The sequence below is a fragment of the Vigna umbellata genome, chromosome 1 (genome assembly GCF_029865625.1).
Source record: "Vigna umbellata cultivar VRB3 chromosome 1, Vumbellata_1.0, whole genome shotgun sequence".
Classification (NCBI taxonomy): domain Eukaryota; kingdom Viridiplantae; phylum Streptophyta; class Magnoliopsida; order Fabales; family Fabaceae; genus Vigna; species Vigna umbellata.
The window spans coordinates 45,864,635-45,890,044 of NC_142165.1; the positions used below are offsets into that span (position 1 = coordinate 45,864,635).

The 25,410-nt window shown below is 31.0% G+C and overlaps 2 protein-coding genes across 2 annotated transcripts; one reads left to right on the forward strand and one right to left on the reverse strand.

The window, feature by feature from the left end:
• The first annotated feature begins 250 nt into the window (after positions 1-250).
• On the forward strand, positions 251-6,084 carry LOC124848116 (neutral/alkaline invertase 3, chloroplastic-like). Its single transcript, XM_047325754.2, has 7 exons — positions 251-466; positions 989-1,762; positions 2,319-2,484; positions 2,573-2,784; positions 4,561-5,054; positions 5,135-5,183; positions 5,488-6,084. Exons 2-7 carry the CDS (start codon positions 1,055-1,057, stop codon positions 5,803-5,805), a joined length of 1,947 nt encoding a protein of 648 aa, XP_047181710.1. The 5' UTR covers positions 251-466; positions 989-1,054; the 3' UTR covers positions 5,806-6,084.
• A 15,157-nt stretch (positions 6,085-21,241) lies between these two features.
• On the reverse strand, positions 21,242-23,221 carry LOC124826279 (putative WRKY transcription factor 13). The gene is made up of 3 exons (XM_047299068.2): positions 22,723-23,221; positions 22,340-22,564; positions 21,242-21,671 (listed from the first exon to the last, which is right to left on the reverse strand). The coding sequence occupies exons 1-3, from the start codon at positions 23,010-23,012 to the stop codon at positions 21,500-21,502; spliced, it is 687 nt and encodes a 228-aa protein (XP_047155024.2). The 5' UTR covers positions 23,013-23,221; the 3' UTR covers positions 21,242-21,499.
• Positions 23,222-25,410: the final 2,189 nt, after the last annotated feature.

A 25,410-nucleotide genomic window follows, 5' to 3' on the forward strand; every position in this document is an offset into this window, starting at 1 on the left:
TAATTAATAAATTAAAAGAAAAAATTTCTATTACAATAAGATGCTATGAAAAATGATAAAAGAATAAATTTATATAATCTGACAAAACCTTTTTCTTTTTATTTCTTAAGAAATTGTTTCTCAAAAAAGATTCTATTGGTGAAGGAAAATAAAAAAGACAGCCGAAAATTTGTTTTTTTGTGGTGCACACAATCTCCGTTTTTCTCATTTGCTTTGCGAGGAGGCGCAGAGGTCGCGTTCGAATATCACGTGTCATCGATAAAAAAGCAAAGGCATAAAAGAAAAATTCATAATTGCAATTGCGCGAGAGAAGAGCAATATAAGATAAGAAGAAGAAACTGAAATATCATTGGGACCAGAACAAAAAAATAAAAATATAATAAAATAAAACTTGCGAAGTGATACGTTGTTCTCTGTTCCACTAATTTCAAGATCCGCGACACTCCCAGTACTTCTCCGGTCATAGGTTTGTTTTCTGGGAATCCACATAGTTTGTTTGATATTTTTGTTAACTTTGCTATGCATTTGCTAAGCTTTGGTTTGCTATGCTTTATTTGTTTTTATTTTTTCCTGTTAAATTTTCTGAGCTCCGAGCACTGGTTAAATAATTACTTGGAATATAATTTTGTTTTTTGTTTTTTTTTTTGTTTCCGTTATTGAATTATGTGTATATGAATATATTGGACTGATTTTAGGTTAGTTTCGGTTAAGTGAATGTTAATTCTCAAATGTTGTGCTTTCCGAAAGCTGTTTGTTCTGATGCCAAATTGAGCATTGGTTTTGTTATCCTTGCTTTTATTTTGTTCTAGAATTTCTGGGTTTGGTAAAGCAAATGAGTTAAATTTCAGATATGGTTTCATAATAAACTATTTCTTCCCTTCTTCTAAATTGCAAGCTGCTGATAATGTCTTGCAATCTTTATTTAGTTGAAATTGCTGTGTTCATGTCATTCATTTATGCTGATTTACTTAGTTTTTCCTTCTCACAGGTGTAATCTAAAGGCATTAACAGGAAGCAAATTTAAGTGGGTACAGTTTCCTTTTTGTAAAGCAGCATGTCCCTGGGTACTTCTAAAGTAGTTTTTCAGGTTCTGTCCAGGACCGTGCCTCAAACTGGGTATAATGAGCCTCGTATGAATTCTTCAGATTTAACGTTACATTCCCGGTTTGGAGTAAAATGTATGAAGAAAAGGTCCTCAAGGCATAGGGATTTAATTGTGTGTTCTAGCATGCTCCAAAGCCGGTTAAGAACTCATCAATTTCAATGGATGGGTGTCACTTTGCATGACCACAACAAAACCTATAGTCGTCCATGGTTAAAGACATGCAAATGCCAACGGGCTGAAAGTGCGAGTGGCGTAACAGCAGGAGATGGAAATGGATCAAGACTTTTGAATGATGTTGAAACATCAAATTCAGCAAGCAATGTGATGAGTACAAAGCATATCCTAGAGTTTGAAGATGTCCAAGTCCATCAGTTGAAACAGGAAGAGGTTTTGGCATCTAATGTTTCAAATGGAGCTATTACTGACGGCTTTGACACCTCCATTGAGGAAGAAGCATGGGACTTACTTAGGGAGTCTGTAGTTTACTATTGTGGCAATCCCATCGGAACTATTGCTGCAAAGGACCCGACCAGTTCCAATACTTTGAATTATGACCAGGTCTTTATTCGTGATTTCATTCCTTCAGGAATTGCCTTCCTATTGAAGGGGGAGTATGATATTGTTCGGAATTTTATCCTTTATACACTGCAGTTGCAGGTAATTCTTGGAATATTGGTCGTATAATATATAATGTGCGCTTGTAACATCAAAATTTGATACAACTTGGTCATTTGCACGCCTTAGACATGTATTTTCATTTTTAATTGGTTATTCCAGAGTCATGCAATTGCGATTTGTGTTATTCCTTTACAGAGTTATTCCTATTTCATCATTCATTACTGTTTTTAATCCTACAAATCTACCTCGCTGTTTCTCCATTGACTTGGAACTTTTTTGGTGAAGGAAGTAAAATACTGATTTTCTTTTAATGAACACGCTGAAAACGCTTGTGTTTGACAATTAATATTGATGTGAATTGGCTACAGATAGAGCACCACTGGTCCCATCTTCTGCATGCAATTAATGAAAAGTACATTAAATAATACTTTTCATTAGTAATATTCTTTTGTTAGCACTTCAATTGTCCTAACTTTATTATAATTAATGAAAGGGAGGAATCAATCATTTGGGGGACGGGGGAGTCCTTAAATTCTTATCAAGAAATACTTTGTTGTTTCTCATACCGTTTTAAACGAAAAGATCCATATTTCAGAGCTGGGAAAAAACAATGGATTGTCATAGTCCAGGACAAGGTTTGATGCCTGCAAGTTTTAAGGTTCGGACAGTTCCTCTAGATGGTGATGATTCTGCAACGGAAGAAGTTTTGGATCCTGACTTTGGAGAGGCAGCCATTGGGCGTGTTGCTCCTGTTGATTCTGGTAAAATAGAAATACTTTTGCTACATTGCAGAACAAGCTTTCTATAATTCTTCTTGGTTTGCTGAACGTATTTCACATGTGATCTCAGGATTGTGGTGGATTATTTTATTACGAGCATATGGAAAATGCTCTGGTGATCTATCAGTTCAAGAGAGAGTTGATGTGCAAACAGGAATTAAGATGATTTTGAGGTTATGTCTTGCTGATGGCTTTGATATGTTCCCCACCTTATTAGTAACAGATGGTTCTTGCATGATAGATCGGAGGATGGGAATTCATGGGCATCCTTTGGAGATTCAGGTAAATAAGATTTTATTTCTTGAATTGTTTGATATTTAGAAATTTGGATTTTATAAGGTCAGGAATGAAAATTTGCTGTTTATTTATGATTGATTATACATTTGCTTAGATTAGGAGACAATTTGTACTTAAGTGCACCATTTTGACCAAAAGTAAGAAGAATTTTTGTTGTGATAGATTGAGGACCTTCATCATTCCTATACCTTATTCTTATTGATTGAGCTTCTTTTACTTTTAAGAGGGGGGTGATATTAGGTATTTATGCGTTTGAAAGTAGTGAATATTTTCATATTTTTATGCTTGAAGGATTCAACTTCATCTTAGTTTTTTAATAGGGATGAAAAAATTAGTTATATTTTCGTGAATAAAGGGATTATGGCCTAAGAGTTTGAATTGATTGATGATACCAGTCGATAGTCAATGACAGTAAAGGCATTTTATGCGTAGGAAATCAGTGCTTGAAGAATCAATTCTTCATTAGAAACCCCTAGATGGCAGTTATGTGTAGAAAATGTCTGCTTTTAGTTAGTTTTGTACTAGAAACTGAAAGATGAAAGTTTTTGTGTATAAAATAATTGGCGGTAGTTATGTATTAGGAGTTTCTGATAGTAGGTTGTGTCATCAGGTGTGTCAAGTTGTTTTTCTGGGACAGCAAGTGTATTGCAAAATTGTGTGATTTCAGTGTTAAATATTATTATTGAAACTAGAATGAAATATTATGCATTTTTTTGTTTAGCAGTTTATAAGAAACTAATATCTGATTTAGAGGAAACGAAATGTCCTCTAATCATGTGTAATTAATATAATAAAGCCTATATAAACCAGTATCTTGGGTGTATTTGCACAGATGGTTTCAACATCTTTTTGCCTACTGTTTTTTCTCTTCAACAATTATCTTTTGTTAATTTTATCTGATAGTGTTGTAATAATTGAAGGACAAGGTTGGAGTGCTGGCTAAGTTCATACTTGTAGGCAGAAGCAACAGTCAAACTATCAGAGATACAGTAGAGTTCATAAATTAATCATTTTTGGAAAGGAGTGGTGTTAAATAAACTAAAAAAAATATTAAGAGTTGATCAATATGAAGTGATATGTATTCAATTGCTGTTGGGCTTAAAAATTAAACCATTAAGTTATTGAATGAAATTACAAACAGGACACATCTCTTTCCTAGATTAAGAAGGCAACAGAAGTTCTCCATAGCTTTTATTATTTTGGATTTGCATTTCAATAGCAGCTATTGATACTACTTGATACCTATTTTTATAATGCTTAGACACATTCTTTCTTTCTTTATTTCGACTGCCCTTATGTTAGTTGAGAGAAGTGTATTCTTGTAATAAAGTTGTGTAGTTTCTCCTTTCTAATAATTAATTGACTGACAAAAGTTAAGACATCATACCACTAGCTCTGATCATATGGAATTACCTATGTCTTTCTAAAATGCCTTGTTTAAGTCACACGAACGTGAATAATTTGAATTTGTTTCTCTGTTGCATTTTGTAAATACAACAATCTCTTAATACATGTTTCTCCCTTTTGGAAACTGAAGGAATTACTTGATGATATCACGTAGAAGGTAAAAACGAATCTTTGATACAATTTTACTGAATTCACTATTACAGTTTACCTGTTCTGCTTTTAAATTTTGTTTGTAATCTCGTCAAACAACTTTCTATATTTTAAGAAAAATTTGTAGTCTGAGATACTTATAATTAAAGATGAAGTTAGTGTTCTTGTATCTTTCTAATGTTTATTGTCTTTTTCTATTTCTAGGCACTGTTTTATTCTGCCTTACTTTGTGCACGTGAGATGCTTACTCCAGAGGATGGATCAACTGATCTTATCCGGGCACTGAACAACCGTCTGGTAGCTCTTTCATTTCATATCAGAGAATACTATTGGATTGATATGAAAAAATTAAATGAGATCTACCGCTACACAACAGAGGAGTACTCCTATGATGCAGTTAACAAGTTCAACATATACCCAGATCAGATTTCTCCTTGGTTAGTGGAATGGATGCCAAACAAAGGAGGATATTTAATTGGTAACCTACAACCAGCTCACATGGACTTCCGATTTTTTTCCCTGGGAAACTTGTGGTCTGTTGTAAACAGTTTGGCCACAGAGAAGCAATCGCATGCCATATTGGATCTTGTTGAGGCCAAATGGTCGGATTTAGTGGCAGAGATGCCATTCAAGATCTGTTATCCTGCTCTTGAGGGGCAGGAGTGGCAGATAATCACAGGCAGTGATCCTAAGAACACGTATTGCATCTAATTATCTGTGTTTGTGCCTTTTTGTTATTCTATTTAATTTTACATTAAATGATTTTTTGTTTTGGCAGGCCTTGGTCCTACCATAATGCAGGCTCCTGGCCGACACTGCTCTGGCAGGTTTGTTACAGCGGCAAAGTTTGACACACTTGAATTGAATCTCTCTAGTTGAAGCAATACTGATTTAAAGCTTCTATTTCTATTTTCTCCTTAGCTCCTTTATATATGTCCTATGTGTATTTTCTTTCAGCCAGACATGTAACCGAACCAGTTTAGTTCTCTTCGTCCAGCCACTGATTTCCCATTTATTTTATTTACATATAAAATCCTTTTCTTAATGTTTTTGGTTTGTTTATATTTATACGAGTTTTGCAAGTTGGAAATATCAGGTTCAATTCTTTAACATGAAACATTCCTATTGCAGCTCACAGTTGCATGCATAAAGATGAAGCGAACACATATTGCTGCAAAGGCTGTTGAGATGGCTGAGAGACGTATAGCAAGAGACAGGTGGCCAGAATATTATGACACGAAGAGATCTCGACTCATTGGAAAGCAATCTCGACTATATCAGACATGGTCCATTGCTGGATACCTTGTGGCAAAGTTGCTGCTTGCAGACCCAAGCAAAGCAAAAATACTGATCACTGAAGAGGATTCTGAGCTTGTGAATGCTTTGATTAGTGCCAATCCTAGAGGAAAGCGTGGACGCAAAAATTTGAAGCAAACTTACATTGTATGAGTGTTCGATTGCAACTCATGTCAATTCATTTTTCTTCTGATTGATAGCACTTCAGCAGATGTTATTATAGGCAGGAATGTGCGAAAATATGCAGTAGTTTGGCTGGTTGTACTGAAATTACAAAATACTAGTACTAGTGTATATGCATGTATTACTAAACGATGATGTCAGTAATTCAAGTACAGGATTGTAAGTAGCACACACACGATACCATTAACCATAGATTTGTGAGAGCTTTCATGCTAAACATTTTTAGAAAGAAAAACCTAGTTTTGCCCATCTTTGCATATCATTGGATACTTTGGTGAATGAATCTGTAATGGTAGAAAAAGTGCAGTGGTACCAATAGATTCAAGGATATGCCACTCATTATTTGACCATTGTTTTTGTGAAGGTAAATTGCACTACTCTAATCAGAGATCAAATGGATGTGCCAACTATGACTAAGAAACACAGAAAATAGAGCCACTTTGGGAGTCTCTTGTGGTTATGCAAATTGTGCCCAGCAGTCTCTTTACCTCCCCTTTTTCTTCCACTTATTTTCAAATTTTATTTTAAAAAAATTTATCACGGTTGAACAAATTCAACATATAAGTAGAATGTATAAAGATTGAAACCTATGATTATAAAAGGTGTAAAAATTGAAATTAGTTAGTGGAAAGAGGTTGTTTTGAGAAAAATAATTCAATGTGTTTTAACATTGAAAAATAGATTAAAAGAAAGAGAAAATATGAATAATAGTGTCTTTTATTGGTTAAAATAATTTTTAAAAAATGAAAGAGTTCGTTCTAAAAAAATCATTTTCTCTTAAATTTAATTTTTATTTGCTTTTTATTTAGTAAGGGCATTTAGAAGTTGGGTTAGAATTGACTAAATGTAAGACTCATAAGACTGAGCGCAATCAAAATTGGGCAATTTATTTCTGCACCCCATCAATTACTTCATGCACTCAGTCAAATTTTCAAAATAACCATTTTACCTTGTTAAAGTGACTTTCGTATTATTGGTTCCCAATAATTTATAACCATTTTACCCTTGTTAAAGTGACTTTCAGATTATTAATTCCGTAACGAAATTTTCTAAACAAGGTTTTGTGAAACAATCTTTCCAAAATGTATATAATACCTTTCGAGATGAATTTTCTGGAATGCTTTACATGAAATGTATTTTGATATGAAATCTTTCCAAAGAATATTTTTGATATGAAATCTTGACATGATATGGAATGCTTTACATGAAATGCTGCACATCCTAGTTATTCCAACAGATGCAAGTACTGATGAACCACATGTCAATAACAATCCAGTTGAAAGGAGAAATAGACGAGAACCTAGCTGGATGCTTGATTATGAAATGATGAAGATGCTTTAAATGTTATGATGACAGTAACTAATCCATTGTCATTTGAAAAAGCCGCTAGAAGCAAGAAATGGAGAAATGCAATGATGGAAGAAATGGAGTTAATTTGGAATTTTGATGCACCGCCAAGTAATAACCAAAGCAGGGTGAAGAAGAAGGTGAGTGAAAAAATTAGGGTTAAATTAAATAACCTATAAGGTTACAATTGGAATTTTACAGCAATGATGGGTGCAGGAAAATATTTTTAAGAGGTGCAGGAAGCAATTCCCAAAACTTAACTCAATTTTGGATGTTGTATCACTTGAATCGGAATATTTAAATTTACTTTAAAGTTTATAATAAAATATTATGAAACTTGGAATTTAAGATATTAAGGTAGAAATGCTTCCATATCTTATGTATACTAGCAATTTTGACATGATCATTCAATTCTAAGATACAAAACAAGTAAAAAAAAAACGCCAGCTTTCTTATTCTATATGTATTGTTTTAGTTTTAATTAAACCAAGTTTGCGAGTGATGAAATATTTCCTTGAACACCCTTATTATTTAAGATAAATGTGATTCTGAGATATATTGAAATGACTCCTAATAAGTATATGAAAATTTTATTTTATTTACAATATTGAAAAGAATAATACATTTATATATATATATATATATATATATATATATATATATATATATATATATATTAAAAAGAAACTTATGACTCAAAATAAAAAAAACGTCATATTTATGAAAAAAAGCTAAACATTAAACTAAAAATTGATTGATGACTACTTTAAGAGAGGTAAATTTGATTAACATCAATTGATTTTTCTATGACAAATCGTCAATCTTTTAGGAGATTATTAGATTACGAGAACTTAACTTGAAAAATTACTTCCAATTATATCTTATGTTTTAGTTAGATTTCTTCTATATTGATTCTAGTTATTGACCACCTTACACTCTTCGTTTCGTTCAACTATAATAACTTATATAATTGCTAAAATCTTATAATAATTAATAAATAAATAATTAGAAAATAATCTCTTCCTTTTTTGATAAAGTCCCTTGCACAATAATTCTTACATTTTATTTAAATCGTTAAATGTTGATGATTGGTTGTCAATTTTTAGTTGATAAATATTAGTCATAGATTAGTTTTTTTTCCTATAAATGTGTCACTTACTACTTTATAGCATGTAAATATATTACTTTTGGAATTTTTCAAAGGCTTTGAAGATATTTTTAGAACGTTATTGTTGTTTTGATGATATATCTTTGAATCGTTACAAATAACCAAACTCATTGTAACTAATTTTCTTATTTTGGATCATAAAATTTTGGAAATTAAGTTGACTTCCAAATATAACATTTTAAATGTCCATTACTTGTGAGTTTTTTTCATGTCTGTATTTAACTTAAATTCATTTCTTTAAATAAATAAATATGTGCATATATATTGTGCATTCCATACCCAAGATTCACCTTATTAGTTATATATAATTATGAAATTAATTATTAGGTTTTGAAAAATTATTAAATACAGGATATATTAGGTAATAGGAACAGCACATACCAAAGAAAATAAGGTGTTAATGAGAATAATTAATGTTTTGCATCTTTAAAATTTTAATAATATTTGAATTAATAGATTAACATATTTGATTGTGTTGTGTTGTAGAAATATAGTTGGTGTGTAGTTTTGAAAAATGTTGAAAATTATGAAGTCGTTGAAGTTGCAACTTTCAGAGACATTGAAATCCATGAAGCAACAGGTTTTATTTGATTATTAATTTCCTCAGAAATTTGATGTTGAAAGTGAGATTTTCTGCAATGAAGAAGTTGTCTGATGTTTGTTAGGGTCTGGTAGATGATCAATTCTTTTTAGTGTACTCCTTGAAAACGAGTGTAGAAGATCATTTCTTCATCGAAATTATATCAGAATTTTGCACTTGTGCCAGAGAAGACTTCAAACTTTTAACACAGATAATGTACTTTTCACTTTTCCTTCTTCATACAATAATCTACTGTTTTTTCTTTGGTTTAATAGCCAATTTAGTCCCCACTTTGGTTGAAAAATCTCAATTTAGTCCCTCGTTATAAAAGTGTTTTACATTAGTCCTAACTTTTAAAATAGTGGGTCAGATTGGTCCCTTTCGTTAAATATAAGTTAACGAAATTAATGGATGATAATGTGACACAGCTTAAAGCTGATGTGTTAGATTGGTTCCTCGTTAGCTTTAAGTTGTGTCACATCATCATCCATTAATTTTGTTAACTTATATTTAACAGAAAGGACCAATCTGACCCACTATTTTAAAAGTTAGGACTAATTCAAAACACTTTTATAACGAGGGACTAAATTGAGATTTTTCAACCAAAGTGAGGACTAAATTGGTTATTAAACCTTTTTCTTTCCTGTTTTTCAGTTCAAATATATTAAAATTTTATGGTGAAAGAAAATAGTGTTTTTTATATAAATTTGATTAAAAAGTGAATTTTAAGTTTAATTTAATTTTATTATATTAAAGTTTTAGATTGAAAGTATATTTTATTTTCTTATAATTTTTGTTAAAAATTAAATTTTAAATTTAAATTAATTTTACAAAATTAAAAGATGAAATTTACATTCATTTATATAATTTAAATTAGTTTTATTTTTAATTAACGTAAAAGTTTCAATGATTTATTAGTGTTGAATGTCTTCTATATATTTTCTTGAAAAATATGAGAATATGCATATTACATTATTTGTTTGTGTTTTATTTCTTTAGTTTGAAATTTGGTAATTTGTTTAATGTAGGAATGAGGAGGTTTGGAACTACGATCTGATGAAAGAGTACGTTTATAAAGTTAAAGGCAGTTCTTCAAGGTAGTTCTTTAATATTTGCATTAAATCTGAGAGATAAGTCTCTAATATTTTCTATATATTCACACTTTTCCACAATATAAAATTTCAACTCAAAATATAAAAGTATATCATTTTCTCCAATAAAATTCAAAAGATTTAAAATTAAAACGCTCACACACAAATGGAAATGAAAATAAAAAATAAAATTCAATTCCAATTCCTAGAGTAGGAAAACTCGCAATCATTTAACATTTTTTAACTAAATTATTCACATAAAACTATATATTGCTATCTATCCTTTAATTCAAATGATACAAAATAGACGGCAAGAATCTTAAAAATAAAATAACAACCTTTATTAATTAACACTATAATATTATAAACATAATTTTAGAAAATACACTTATTTCAAAAGAAGTTATTTAACTATTATTTTTATTATCTATACTATTAATTAAAAAATTCTCTCACGTTATTGTTTTATTATTTTTATTCTTTAAATTTAATTATTTTTTAAACTAAAATGATTATTTTATCATTTTACTTTTAAAGTGACAGTTTATTTAAATTTAATCATTTTTAAACTATACTAATAACTTAAAATAAAACATAATAAAAAGAAACATAGATACACATAAAGTATGTGTTTCTACTAATATTATATACAATTAATTAATTTTTTTTTGTTAGTTATAAAAGATGAGAATAAGAAAATAAAATTTTATTTACATTTTAATAGTCGCAATTTCGCAACAAGGGATAATTAGGTTTCAAAATGGAAATGCGTGTTTTTTTTTTTGGAAAAGTTAAATAGAATTTATTATATATAGATATTGTCTATATTTGTATAATCAAATTATAATATACGATTGAAATGTTATAAGATTAAATTAAACATAAATTATCAGGAGTTTTTTTTTATTATTATTATTATTTATCAACAGAGTATCTAAAGAAGTTGATTTAATTTCCATGCCTATCTCCTTATCATTCCAAACTTTTATTGATTTATTTATGTGTATCTCAGTTTTGGAGCATGTACAATGGCAGCAGCACTTACTGCCTTTGAACGTGCCATTGATTCTGCCTCTAAAGAAGAGTAATTAACCTAATCCAATGTTAATTACATAAACTTAAACCTATATTTAACATCTAATCATCAATTAACAAAAATCTCTTTGCAGTTGTCTCAAGGCACTGAAACAAGCTCAGCGTGAATTTAATGCTCTACAAGAAAAACTTCATGCTTGCCTTCAGGTATATATATCTAAATTAATCAAAACTTAATTAAAAATATCTAAATTTGTGAAATTTTTAAATTTAATTAATCGTTTTTTTATTCTCTTTAGTACTCTTTTGGTTGATTGCAGTGATGTTGTATAAAGTTTACGATGTTCTTATAAAACTTGTTTTTTGAATCAGCTTGAAAGAAGGGTTGTTCTCTCAGCTATTGAAGGAGCCACTTTGTGAAAATAAACTTGTTCTTTTCTTGCTATCATATTTTTCTGTAAATCAATCTCAATAGATTGATTTTCGCTTTTCTTCTTTGTTTCAACCATGTTGTTTTTACTTTCAAACATCTACTACATCTTTAGTACTATGTTTCAACTCAATCTCTATATTAATTATTTTATGTTAAGCTATTTTCTATTTTAGTTCACAGAAATTCCATAACTTTGTTACTTTTTCCTTGAAAGTATCAAATTTATAAAAAAAATATCAAACTTAGTCACTTTGGAAACACTTGATCAATAAAATATTTTTATATTTCGGATTCAATGTTATATCATTTTTTAAAAAAAAATAAGTGTTCGAAAGTCATTTTTAAATCTGAAAATACTTTTGAAACATCTAGTTTGAAAATTTTTCAAATTCATAAATTTTTTTCCAACACTCAATCTAAAATATAAAAAAATATATTATGGATTGATGTTGTGAAAGATATTTTTGAGTCTAAAATTACCTTTCGGAATATCCAATCCAGAAAAATTAATAAAAAAGGAAAAAGGTGAAAAGATTTTTATTATATGAGAGGTACTAGTTTCGGAATTAAAAGTTTTATTGGTGTGAAAAAAGAGAAAAGGGGTGCAGAAAGAAATACTCCTTAACCAGCATCCTTTTATAATCTTAGAACAGTTAAACACAGTAGATAAAACTGATTCAATTCTAAAAAAAATAAGCAACTTATTTAAATGGTAAAACTTTAGTTATTGCTAGAAAATAAATTGTTAATATGCTGTGCATTCAATAATCATACATACGCTAATATTAACTTTTAATTTAATATTTTTTTTCATGTATAACTAAAATTAGTCACTTCCTAAATGAATATCACTTATTCTACACATTCAAATGACAAATGATGTAATTTGTAATTTTGATATCTAAAATTTCAGAGTTGATTTATGGGTAATAAAGTTATTACTTTCTAAATATATATTAAAAAAAATTATCGTTTTTGTATCTATATTATAAAAAGGGAAGTTTTTGGAATTTTTTTATTAAATTATTTACTTAATACTATTCCATATTATCATTACAAAAATTAACCATGTTCAACCTTACATTCACTTTTTTTGCTCTGATATTATCATAAATGTTCGTTCCATACATTACATACCCTTGTCATACCACTTATATATAACCAAATCATTATTTTTTTTCTTCATTATATTTTAGCCTCATTATTTATTCATTACATATAATGTTATGTTAGTATTAATATAAATAGTCTAGTTCATTCGTTAATATCGAACCGGTACAACTTAAACATTTTTACTTTTTAAAATCAATACATTTTTGTACCATCTACTTAAACTAAATTGGTATTATATATTATTTTTTTTTATGAGTCATAATATCACTAAAAGACTATTGTTACTAATTAGCTACGACTTTTTAGTGATAGTTCGTTTTTACTATTTAATATCACTATTTTAAGCAAATTTATAGTAAATAAATAAATTAGATCAATTTAAAAAACAAAATTTAAATTAATATTTTTGTTACTAGTATGATGAAATCGAATAAAATAAATAAATAGTAGAAGAAAATGAATTAGACCTTCTTTTTAAATATGGGATATTGGCAAGGATGAATTGATCATGTGAAAAATTCTGATGTTGAACTAATTAAATAACAATCAATTTGAAAAAAAATAATAATTATTGTAATGACTAATTTAGATATCAATTTATAAATTAAAACTTATTGGTATCCAAAATAGTCTATATTATGAATATAAATTATAATTGATTTATGAATTAGAATTTAATTTCTCTAACATTAACTACCAAGATTTTAATAAATTAGTCTCTAATTTTAAATAATTAGTCACTCTATCAAGATTTTAGCAAATTAGTCTCTAATTTTAAATATTTAGTCACCTAGAAACTAATTTAGACGTTAATTTTTTAATGACTAAAATCTTGATAGCTAATTTTAAAGATAAATTTAAACTCTAATTCACAAATCAATTATATTAGAAACTATTTTAGATATTAATAATTTTTTATTTATAAACTTGTATCTAAGTTAATTTATATTTTTTGTCTGTAAAATTATTTTTTAATATTGTTGTAGTGACGATTTTCATCAAATATCCATTACATTTGGTTCAAGGTTTTTCTTTCTCCACCCATCATTACTAAATGCACAGGATACTAAAAAATAAGAGTAAAATCATTTTCTTCACTGCATTATACCACCACTGCCGAGGAAGAAAAAACAAGAGAAAACGTTACAAAAAAAAAAAACTATTCCTGTTAGTATTTTGAAGGTTGTGAAAGGAGTAGTTGATGTGGTAGAGAAAATGTAGAGATAGTAGAATGTAGAAGTAGTAGTTGGAAGAAGTGTTGTAGTTGTCTTTAGTTGTAGTAGATGTTGGTTCATACAAATGATAGATGTTGGCTACATACAAATGATAGATGTTGGCTACATACTTCAAATGGTAGAGTTCATGGGTATTTATAGACCCATAGATTATTCTAGAACATACTAGCCACAACTTATGTGGAATGTTCTAGATTTTTACTTATGTAGAATATTCTTGATTTTTCTTCCTATCTTAGGTTTTTCTAGAATATTCTAGAACTTGTATTACATTTCAATTCTTCTATCTAAGGAGCTTCTATATTCTTCTAGAATTTGCATTACTCTTTAATACTCCTCCTTAATGCAAATTCGGTAACTCCAAACATTGTGCATAGTAGTTCAAATCTTTGTCGTGGTAACATATCTTCAATTTGATCTTCTTCCTCCATTTCCTTGACCATACTTCTTGCTTTGATGCTTCTTCATAACAGTTAGGCTCAATCACGGCCATATTGCAAGTTTCATATATGTCTACCAAAGATCTTACTCTTCTTGGACTAGATTCAGGTGAAGAATCTTGTTGTGGAGGTGAAGAAAGCGTACCTAAATTTTCTTCCTCTTCTTGAGTTTCTTCTTGAGATTGTTGCACTGGAAGTAGAATGTTGCTTTTAACAACTTTTTCTTCTTCCCAATTCCAAGAAGCATTTTCATCAACTTCAACATCTCGACTGATGATGAGCTTTTTAGTTTGTAGGTTGTAAACTCGATAGCCTTTTGACTGTGTGCTATATCCCAAAAATATTCCTCGTATAGTTTTGTCTTCAAGCTTGTGCCTCCTTTGATCAGGAACATGTATGTAGCAAATAGACCCAAATACTCGTAGGTGTTTAGCCGATGGCTTTCTCCCACTCCAAGCTTCAATAGGAGTCTTATCTTGGACTGCTTTAGTTGGACATCTGTTTAGAATATAAACTGCAGTGTAAACTGCTTCAGCCCAAAAAGTATTAGGCATACTTTTCTCTTTCAGCATTGATCTTGCCATCTCCATAACTGTGCGATTCTTTCTCTCTGACACGCCATTTTGTTGTGGAGTATATGCGACTGTAAGTTGTCGCTCTATGCCTTCATCTTCACAGAATTTGTCAAACTCGTGAGATGTGTACTCCTTGCCACGATCACTTCTAAGTACTTTTAGCTGTTTTCCACTTTGCTTCTCAACAAGGGCCTTGAATTTCTTGAATACTCCAAAAACTTCTGACTTTGCTTTTAAGAAATAGACCCATGTCATTCTAGAGAAGTCATCAATGAAGAGGATGAAATACCTGTTGTTATGATGTGAAGGTGTTCTCATCGGTCCGCAAACATCGGTATGAATCAACTCCAATAAGTCTTTTGCTCTCCATGCTTTGTCTGTCGAGAATGGTAATCGATGTTGTTTTCCGAGGAGACATCCTTCACATGATTCATTATTCTCCTTCAAGCATGGAAGATCTCTCATCATGTTTTTCGTATATAGAAGTTTTAAGGCATGTGTGTTGAAGTGGCCAAATCTCCTATGCCAAAGCCATGAGTCATCAACTTCTACCTTCATGGCAATATTAGTTCCAGGTTTGAAGCTTATAGGAAAGCTTCTATTTCTCTTCTCCATTTTTACTTGGCCAATTTCTATCATTTTATTGTCATAAATTTTGCATGTATCTTTCTCAAAATGAAGAGAATATCCATTCTCCATCATTTGGCCAATACTTAAAAGATTTTCTTTAAGATTTGGAACTAGTAAAACATCCTTGATGAATTTCGTACCTTTCTTTGTCTCCACCATGACAGTTCCTTTGCCTCGAGACTCCACTGTGGTGCCATTTCCTAGCCGAACTTTGACATTGACAGATTTATCAATGTCTTTGAAGATGCTTTGATCTTTCGCCATGTGATTGCTGCATCCACTATCCAAGTACCAACTTCCTTCTCTACCAGAAGATTCTTGATTGGCGTAGAATAAGAGTTTCTCTTGATTATCTTCTTCCGCAAAGTTTGCTTGATACTTATTTTTATTACGACAATACTTTTCTACGTGACCAAATTTCTTGCAATAGTGGCATTGAGGTTTTCCATGATGCCAACAATCTTTTTCCAAGTGACTTGTCTTTTTACATATGCCACATGGAGGATATTTTTCTTGACGAGTCATAGAGAAGCTTCTAGGATTTTCTTTATTTCTAGAAATTTCTTCTCTACTTTTATTTCCTTCATATTCTTTATTCTGAGACCGTAATTTTAGTTTTGATTGAAAGGCATTTTCAACCGAGTCTTCTTCATGCCTTTTCAATCTTTGTTCATATGCTTCAAGAGAGCCCATTAGTTGTGTGACTGATAATGTAGCCAAATCTTTTGTTTGTTCAATCGCGGTTGCGATTGCATCATACTTTTGGGGAATAGAAATTAAAATTTTCTCAACGATCTTTTTGTCAAGAATATTTTCCCCATAGGCTCTCATCTGACTAACTATTTCTTTTATTCTAGAATAGTAGTCTTTAATGGTCTCAGATTCTTTCATTCTTAATAATTCAAACTCTCGTCTTAGAGAATGAAGTTTAATATTGCGTACCTCGTCACTTCCTTGAAACTCCTCTTGTATTGTGTTCCAAGCTTGTTTTGCACTTGTAGCACCAATTATCCTTGGAAAAATTGTGTCATCAACTGCTTGTTGAAGAACAAATAAAGCCCTTGAATCCTTCTGCTTATTTTCTTTCAACTCCTTCTTTTGAGCTGCAGTAAGAGTAGAGGTGTCTTCTGGAATATTGAATCCCTCTTCTATGATATCCCATAAATCTTGAGAGCGGAAGAATGTCTTCATTTTGACACTCCAAAAATCATAATTTTCTCCTTTGAAAATAGGTACTGGAATTGATGATGTTTGATTAGTAGTAGCCATGTGTTGAGAATATATTTGGAAGTAGTAGAATGAGTTATAGTTTTGTTTGAGGTAGTTGAAAATTTTATCTACGCCCAGTAGATGACCGAACGTAGCTCTGGTACCACTGTTAGTATTTTGAAGGTTGTGAAAGGAGTAGTTGATGTGGTAGAGAAAATGTAGAGATAGTAGAATGTAGAAGTAGTAGTTGGAAGAAGTGTTGTAGTTGTCTTTAGTTGTAGTAGATGTTGGTTCATACAAATGATAGATGTTGGCTACATACAAATGATAGATGTTGGCTACATACTTCAAATGGTAGAGTTCATGGGTATTTATAGACCCATAGATTATTCTAGAACATACTAGCCACAACTTATGTGGAATGTTCTAGATTTTTACTTATGTAGAATATTCTTGATTTTTCTTCCTATCTTAGGTTTTTCTAGAATATTCTAGAACTTGTATTACATTTCAATTCTTCTATCTAAGGAGCTTCTATATTCTTCTAGAATTTGCATTACTCTTTAATAGAACTATATTTTATGTGATTTGGAAAAATTATTATGGAGTATATATTAGTCTTCAAAGTTAAGACTATATATTTGTTTGGACAAATATATTTGGACAAATCCCTATTCAATATATTTGTTTTTATTGATAAAAAAAATATATTCTATGGATATAAGTAACTTCTTTAGAAATTCACTTAATTCCCACAACATTGGCACATTAAAAATTGAGATTTTTTTTTAAAAGAGTAAATAAATAGTAAAAATAGAAAGTAGACCTAACTTTACTTGTATTCTGATTGATTATGAAAAAAAAATCATTTCTACACAAACTTAGGTTTGAGAACTCCACAAAAGTTCTTCAATGGAAGGTCCAACATGGTTGTTCCGAACTCATCTCAATCAGCTAGTACACATCACATTATCAGTACACATCTTACTGAATGTGTAAATTAAAAAAAAAAAAAAAAAAGTAGCAGTTTTCATTAGAAAGTGTTTACACTAAAGTAAATAGAGAGAGATGAAGAAGAAGAAGAAAAGTAAAGAGTGTTAGTATTTTAAGGTTGTGAAAGGAGTAGTTGATGTGGTAGAGAAAATGTAGAGATAGTAGAATGTAGAAGTAGTAGTTGAAAGCAGTGTTGTAGTTGTCTTTAGTTGTAGTAGATGTTGGTTCATACAAATGGTAGATGTTGGCTTCATACATCAAATGGTAGAGTTCATGGGTATTTATAGACCCATAGATTATTCTAGAACATACTAGCCACAACTTATGTGGAATGTTCTAGATTTTTACCTATGTAGAATATTCTTGATTTTTCTTCCTATCTTAGGTTTTTCTAGAATATTCTAGAACTTGTATTACATTTCAATTCTTCTATCTAAGGAGCTTCTACATTCTTCTAGAATTTGCATTACACTTTAATACTCCTCCTTAATGCAAATTCGGTAACTCCAAGCATTGTGTGCAGTAGTTCAAATCTTTGTCTTGGTAACATATCTTCAATTTGATCTTCTTCCTCCATTTCCTTGACCATACTTCTTGCTTTGATGTTTCTTCATAACAGTTAGGCTCAATCATAGCCATATTGCAAGTTTCATATATGTCTACCAAAGATCTTACTCTTCTTGGACTAGATTCAGGTGAAGAATCTTGTTGTGGAGGTGGAGAAAGCATACCTGAATTTTCTACCTCTTCTTGAGTTTCTTCTTGAGATTGTTGCACTGGAAGTAAAATGTTGCTTTTAACAACTTTTTCTTCTTCCCAATTCCAAGAAGCATTTTCATCAACTTCAACATCTCGACTAATGATGAGCTTTTTTGTTTGTAGGTTGTAAACTCGATAGCCTTTTGACTGTGTGCTATATCCCAAAAATATTCCTCGTATAGTTTTGTCTTCAAGCTTGTGCCTCCTTTGATCAGGAACATGTATGTAGCAAATAGACCCAAATACTCGTAGGTGTTTAGCCGATGGCTTTCTCCCACTCCAAGCTTCAATCGGAGTCTTGTCTTGGACTGCTTTAGTTGGACATCTGTTTAGAATATAAACTGCAGTGTAAACTGCTTCAGCCCAAAAAGTGTTAGGCATACTTTTCTCTTTCAGCATTGATCTTGCCATCTCCATAACTGTGCGATTCTTTCTCTCTGACACGCCATTTTGTTGTGGAGTATATGCGACTGTAAGTTGTCGCTCTATGCCTTCATCTTCACAGAATTTGTCAAACTCGTGAGATGTGTACTCCTTGCCACGATCACTTCTAAGTACTTTTAGCTGTTTTCCACTTTGCTTCTCAACAAGGGCCTTGAATTTCTTGAATACTCCAAAAACTTCTGACTTTGCCTTTAAGAAATAGACCCATGTCATTCTAGAGAAGTCATCAATGAAGAGGATGAAATACCTGTTGTTATGATGTGAAGGTGTTCTCATCGGTCCGCAAACATCGGTATGAATCAACTCCAATAAGTCTTTTGCTCTCCATGCTTTGTCTGTCGAGAATGGTAATCGATGTTGTTTTCCGAGGAGACATCCTTCACATGATTCATTATTCTCCTTCAAGCATGGAAGATCTCTCATCATGTTTTTCGTATATAGAAGTTTTAAGGCATGTGTGTTGAAGTGGCCAAATCTCCTATGCCAAAGCCATGAGTCATCAACTTCTACCTTCATGGCAATATTAGTTCCAGGTTTGAAGCTTATAGGAAAGCTTCTATTTCTCTTCTCCATTTTTACTTGGCCAATTTCTATCATTTTATTGTCATAAATTTTGCATGTATCTTTCTCAAAATGAAGAGAATATCCATTCTCCATCATTTGGCCAATACTTAAAAGATTTTCTTTAAGATTTGGAACTAGTAAAACATCCTTGATGAATTTCGTACCTTTCTTTGTCTCCACCATGACAGTTCCTTTGCCTCGAGACTCCACTGTGGTGCCATTTCCTAGCCGAACTTTGACATTGACAGATTTATCAATGTCTTTGAAGATGCTTTGATCTTTCGCCATGTGATTGCTGCATCCACTATCCAAGTACCAACTTCCTTCTCTACCAGAAGATTCTTGATTGGCGTAGAATAAGAGTTTCTCTTGATTATCTTCTTCCGCAAAGTTTGCTTGATACTTATTTTTATTACGACAATACTTTTCTACGTGACCAAATTTCTTGCAATAGTGGCATTGAGGTTTTCCATGATGCCAACAATCTTTTTCCAAGTGACTTGTCTTTTTACATATGCCACATGGAGGATATTTTTCTTGACGAGTCTTCGAGAAGCTTCTAGGATTTTCTTTATTTCTAGAAATTTCTTCTCTACTTTTATTTCCTTCATATTCTTTATTCTGAGACCGTAATTTTAATTTTGATTGAAAGGCATTTTCAACCGAGTCTTCTTCATGCCTTTTCAATCTTTGTTCATAAGCTTCAAGAGAGCCCATTAGTTGTGTGACTGACAATGTAGCCAAATCTTTTGTTTGTTCAATCGCGGTTGCGATTGCATCATACTTTTGGGGAATAGAAATTAAAATTTTCTCAACGATCTTTTTGTCAAGAATATTTTCCCCATAGGCTCTCATCTGACTAACTATTTCTTTTATTCTAGAATAGTAGTCTTTAATGGTCTCAGATTCTTTCATTCTTAATAATTCAAACTCTCGTCTTAGAGAATGAAGTTTAATATTGCATACCTCGTCACTTCCTTGAAACTCCTCTTGTATTGTATTCCAAGCTTGTTTTGCACTTGTGGCACCAATTATCCTTGGAAAAATTGTCTCATCAACTGCTTGTTGAAGAACAAATAAAGCCCTTGAATCCTTCTGCTTGTTTTCTTTCAACTCCTTCTTTTGAGCTGCAGTAAGAGTAGAGGTGTCTTCTGGAATATTGAATCCCTCTTCTATGATATCCCATAAATCTTGAGAGCGGAAGAATGTCTTCATTTTGACACTCCAAAAATCATAATTTTCTCCTTTGAAAATAGGTACTGGAATTGATGATGTTTGATTAGTAGTAGCCATGTGTTGAGAATATATTTGGAAGTAGTAGAATGAGTTATAGTTTTGTTTGAGGTAGTTGAAAATTTTATCTACGCCCAGTAGATGACCGAACGTAGCTCTGGTACCACTGTTAGTATTTTAAGGTTGTGAAAGGAGTAGTTGATGTGGTAGAGAAAATGTAGAGATAGTAGAATGTAGAAGTAGTAGTTGAAAGCAGTGTTGTAGTTGTCTTTAGTTGTAGTAGATGTTGGTTCATACAAATGGTAGATGTTGGCTTCATACATCAAATGGTAGAGTTCATGGGTATTTATAGACCCATAGATTATTCTAGAACATACTAGCCACAACTTATGTGGAATGTTCTAGATTTTTACCTATGTAGAATATTCTTGATTTTTCTTCCTATCTTAGGTTTTTCTAGAATATTCTAGAACTTGTATTACATTTCAATTCTTCTATCTAAGGAGCTTCTACATTCTTCTAGAATTTGCATTACACTTTAATAAAGAGCCAAAAAGTAAGGCAACTAGTATCTTAATCAGTTTTTTATGAGTACATGACAGAAGGAAAAAACGTGGTATACAGAACAAGAAAAAAATCAACAACATTCTTATGGTGTGCTTGGAAGTGATGAAAACAATGGATTGGTTGATAGAGAAGATGATGCATTTCATGAATACATGATCAGCATTCTCTATACTTATTCAATTCTCATCTCAACAAAGCACACCCTCAAGCATTATACACAAATATTATGTTCACTTAATAATACTAATCTACCATAAGAAGTTCCCAAGTTGAGATGGAGACGAAGAATCTTCAAGATCATTTGATGGAGAGTGAACATGTCTCCCTTCATATGTTGTTATCACCATTCTCGGATCCTCCGCTAAGCGCTCCACGCGTTTCTTTACACGACAGTTATCTTGTGTGCAACGGTAATAGCTTCTGCATGCAATGCAGACCAAACACAGTATAAGAAATCTTTTTTTGAGTTTCTCGATCGATCATCATCATCACATTGTAAGAGAGTAATTTTGTTCATGTACACATTAATGACAATTTAATAACAAAACATCCTCATGTTAATTATAATCGGAATATGTAAGAGCCATCAATTCACCATCATAAAGGCACTATAATATAAGGACCATTTATTCAGGAAAGTGCTATAATGGGTTTGTGAGGAAAAGTCTTAGCATGAGTGTCTGGAAAAAGTTCTTTCAGACATGTAATTTTCACATACTATAATTAACATCAGAGGGGTCATAATTAACATGTAATTTTCTTTCTAACCTTAGAACATATATTTTATATACACATTTTGAACTTGATGTATAAAGTGATGAACTTTTGCTTTTACATATATCTTTAACTCTTGTAGGCACCACCACATTATTCAGAAAAAAAGTTAAGATCTTGCCGAAACCAGTAACAAAGCTGAATATACATGTAATCATGATCAAAACAATAATGAGAGAGAGAGAGAGAGAGAGAGAGAGAGAGAATAGATATGTTTGCAATACAATGATCATGAAAGTGTTTGATGAATTGAATATTCTTGAATCAACTTTTGAATTAAAGCAAAAAGAGAGGAGGTTTGAACTCGTGAATACCTGGGGTGCTGCGTGTTCTTCACAACTTTCTGTCCGTACTTCCTCCACTTGTAGCCATCGTCCAATACATCCACATCGCTCATAGTCTTGAAGCAAAACCTAGGCTCTCTAACCTTCCTTCTTGCCTTCATTTTCTTCATCTTCATGGCTGAAATTCCCAGATGATGATGATCATCAAATCCACTTCTTTTACTGCCGAAGCAGTCACTCACTTCTCCCAGTGCCCTAAATTCAATCGTAACCAAACACCAACTCTCTTTACTTACATGATAATTTAATACTGAAAAAAAAAAACACTTAAATATATATGGATGTATCTATCTTGATGATTAACTAATATATTTAACAAGATGTTAATAGAGAAAGTGAGAGAATTGTCTCACCATGGATTTAGACTGGATCTATGCAAGGACAGGAACTGAGCTCCTCCAAAGGTAGAAGTTGAGTTGTGAAATAGGGTTTCTGTTAGATTTGATGTAGAAGAATCCTGTTGAGATATGGCAAGTGAAGAAGGTGTTGTTATGGAGGTGAAGGCTTTCAGAGAGGATTGATGGCAACCCAAAGGAGGCAAAGTAAGGTTTGATGGAAAGGGAAAGAACCCCATCTGTGTAGGAATCTGATCTTGCTCCTCAAATAAGCTGTGGTGAGCAATGGTATGTGAAGTTGTTGACATCACTTCTTCTGATCTTTTCTCCTTCTTTCTATATAGATATTCCTGATGATGTTTCTAAGAGCTTTGCTCAGGCTTCAATAAATGCTTTCTCTCCAACCTTAGAGGTCAGAATTACACCCTAATGGAATGCAGAAACTTATAACGTTGCCAAACCAACTTTCCCTTTTTCTCTTTCTCTCTCTCTCTCTCTCTTTCTTTCTTTTCTTCCATGATTTTCAAAAATGTTTGTCATATATTGTTTGTATTTGGAACATGTGAACTGTGGAAAGTTGAAATAACTAACTACATGGATGGACATTCATTCAGTACAGGTGGAATAAGCAGAAATTTTAGTTAAATAAGTCTAATAAATAAATAAAAGGAATAAATATTTTATTCTTAATATAAATATTTTAAATTTTGATATATTTTGGTTTTAAAATTTTAAAAATGAATAGATATAATCATTTTTAATCTAACAAGTTAATTTTCTTTTGTATTAAAAAGTGTTCTAAACTAATATCTAAGCAAAAATGTATTAAATAGTGTAACTCTCAAGCACTAGGATAAAACGTTATTTAATAATTAAGTTATGAAAATTTTATTTATTTATTTCTAAAGTTTGAAAACCTAATTATATTTGAAATAAATAAATTTCAATTTCGTATATAAATTTACAAAATAAAAAAATATTGGGTTAAATATGTTTTTGATCCCTTAACTTTCAGCGAAAATTGGAATTAGTCCCTCTTCAAAACTTTGGACTAATTTAGTCCCCAAACTTTAGAAATGTGTGAATTTAGTCCTTTTAACCAAATTTTGTTAACTTTATTTGATGTTTTGAACGCATTTCTCAGTTAACATTGAAGCAAAAATGTGTCAAACAATATAAACAACTCAAATACTATCATGAAACACACTTGAAACATTAAATAAACCTAACAAAATTTAGTTAAAAGGACTAAATTCACACATTTCTAAAGTTTGGGGACTAAATTAGGCCAAAGTTTTGAAGATGGATTAATTCCAAAAAATATTTAATCTATAAATAAAAAGTATTAAATATCATTTTTATTCATTTAAGTTTTTTTATTAAAAATGTGCCAAAATTTGTAGATTTTAACAACTGATAAATGTGCCAAAATTGAGAATTTTATAGTGGCATAAAAAAACGGAGATTTTATGGTAGATAAGTCTGTAGAAGGGAACTAAAATGTGGAAAAAGTATGCGAGAAATATGGTAAAGGTTAAGGTGAGAGAGATAGTTGTACGTAGTAACATTTCAACATGATAATGATGTTTGACAATATTTTTTTATAATATTTTAATATTATTTACGTGTTATTTTGTGATTGATCCAAAATTATTCCACAGTCAATAATAATAATCATAAATATTACCATAAATCAATCACAGAAATAAATCAATCACAGAATGATACACAGATAATGTTAAAATGTTGTTAAAAAAATATTATCAAAATATCATTATCTTTTCAACGGTTGGCAGTTTGCTGAAAACAGTGATGTACTGTTGGGCCTAAAAAGCTTGGAAATTCCATGTCCTTGATGGTTAGTGGGATTTTACTGTGGCATGGAGGTCAACATTACACGACAAATAGCTCAACAGAGAAGTTCATTGCTATCTTTGCCTCAAAAAATGTCTATGAAACTTCCATGCAACATCCCCTGGCTGTAGATAATAATTATAATATGTGCAAAAGCAAAACCCGTTGAGTGCACAATAATAGAAATAGATACCTAGCCATAATCAAATGTAAGTGAAAATTTATCGATCATTATATTCATCAATTCACCATAAAGTATCTAAGACAACAAGACTTTCTTTAGATTATTTACAAAAAGATTATTATTTTGAAAAATAAAAAATAAAAAATGGGAGGAAGTGATGATGATTATTGGATGCATTATCAATCACACTCATCTCTGCAACTGTGGTGAAGTATCATTATGATGGGTGATTGCTTATTTGACTTTATGTGGCCAAAAAAGCCTCTTGCCTTTCTCACACCCCTTTTGCTCTTTTAACTTTCTAAAACTCCAACCAACCCCACAACACCAAACTTTTTTCTCAATTTCCAAACCAAACTTATAATATTGTTATCATGTCTTCGATTAATTTACTCTCACAATCATTATTAACTTTATATTTTCCCATGCCTAAAAATCTGTGGACCTGTATGCCCATTCAAAGCATATAGTTCATCTACCCTCTTCACAATTTTGCCATAATTCAATAATTATGTTTTCTTTGTACTTCATATCATCAACTTCGTTTGTAGAAATTAATCAATCAGTCAGTGTTTTTGTTGTTCGGAATGATTCTTTAAACATGATAAATTATATTAAGAAAGTAACTGTTTACCATGCAATTAATAAATATAAACCATATAGTAACT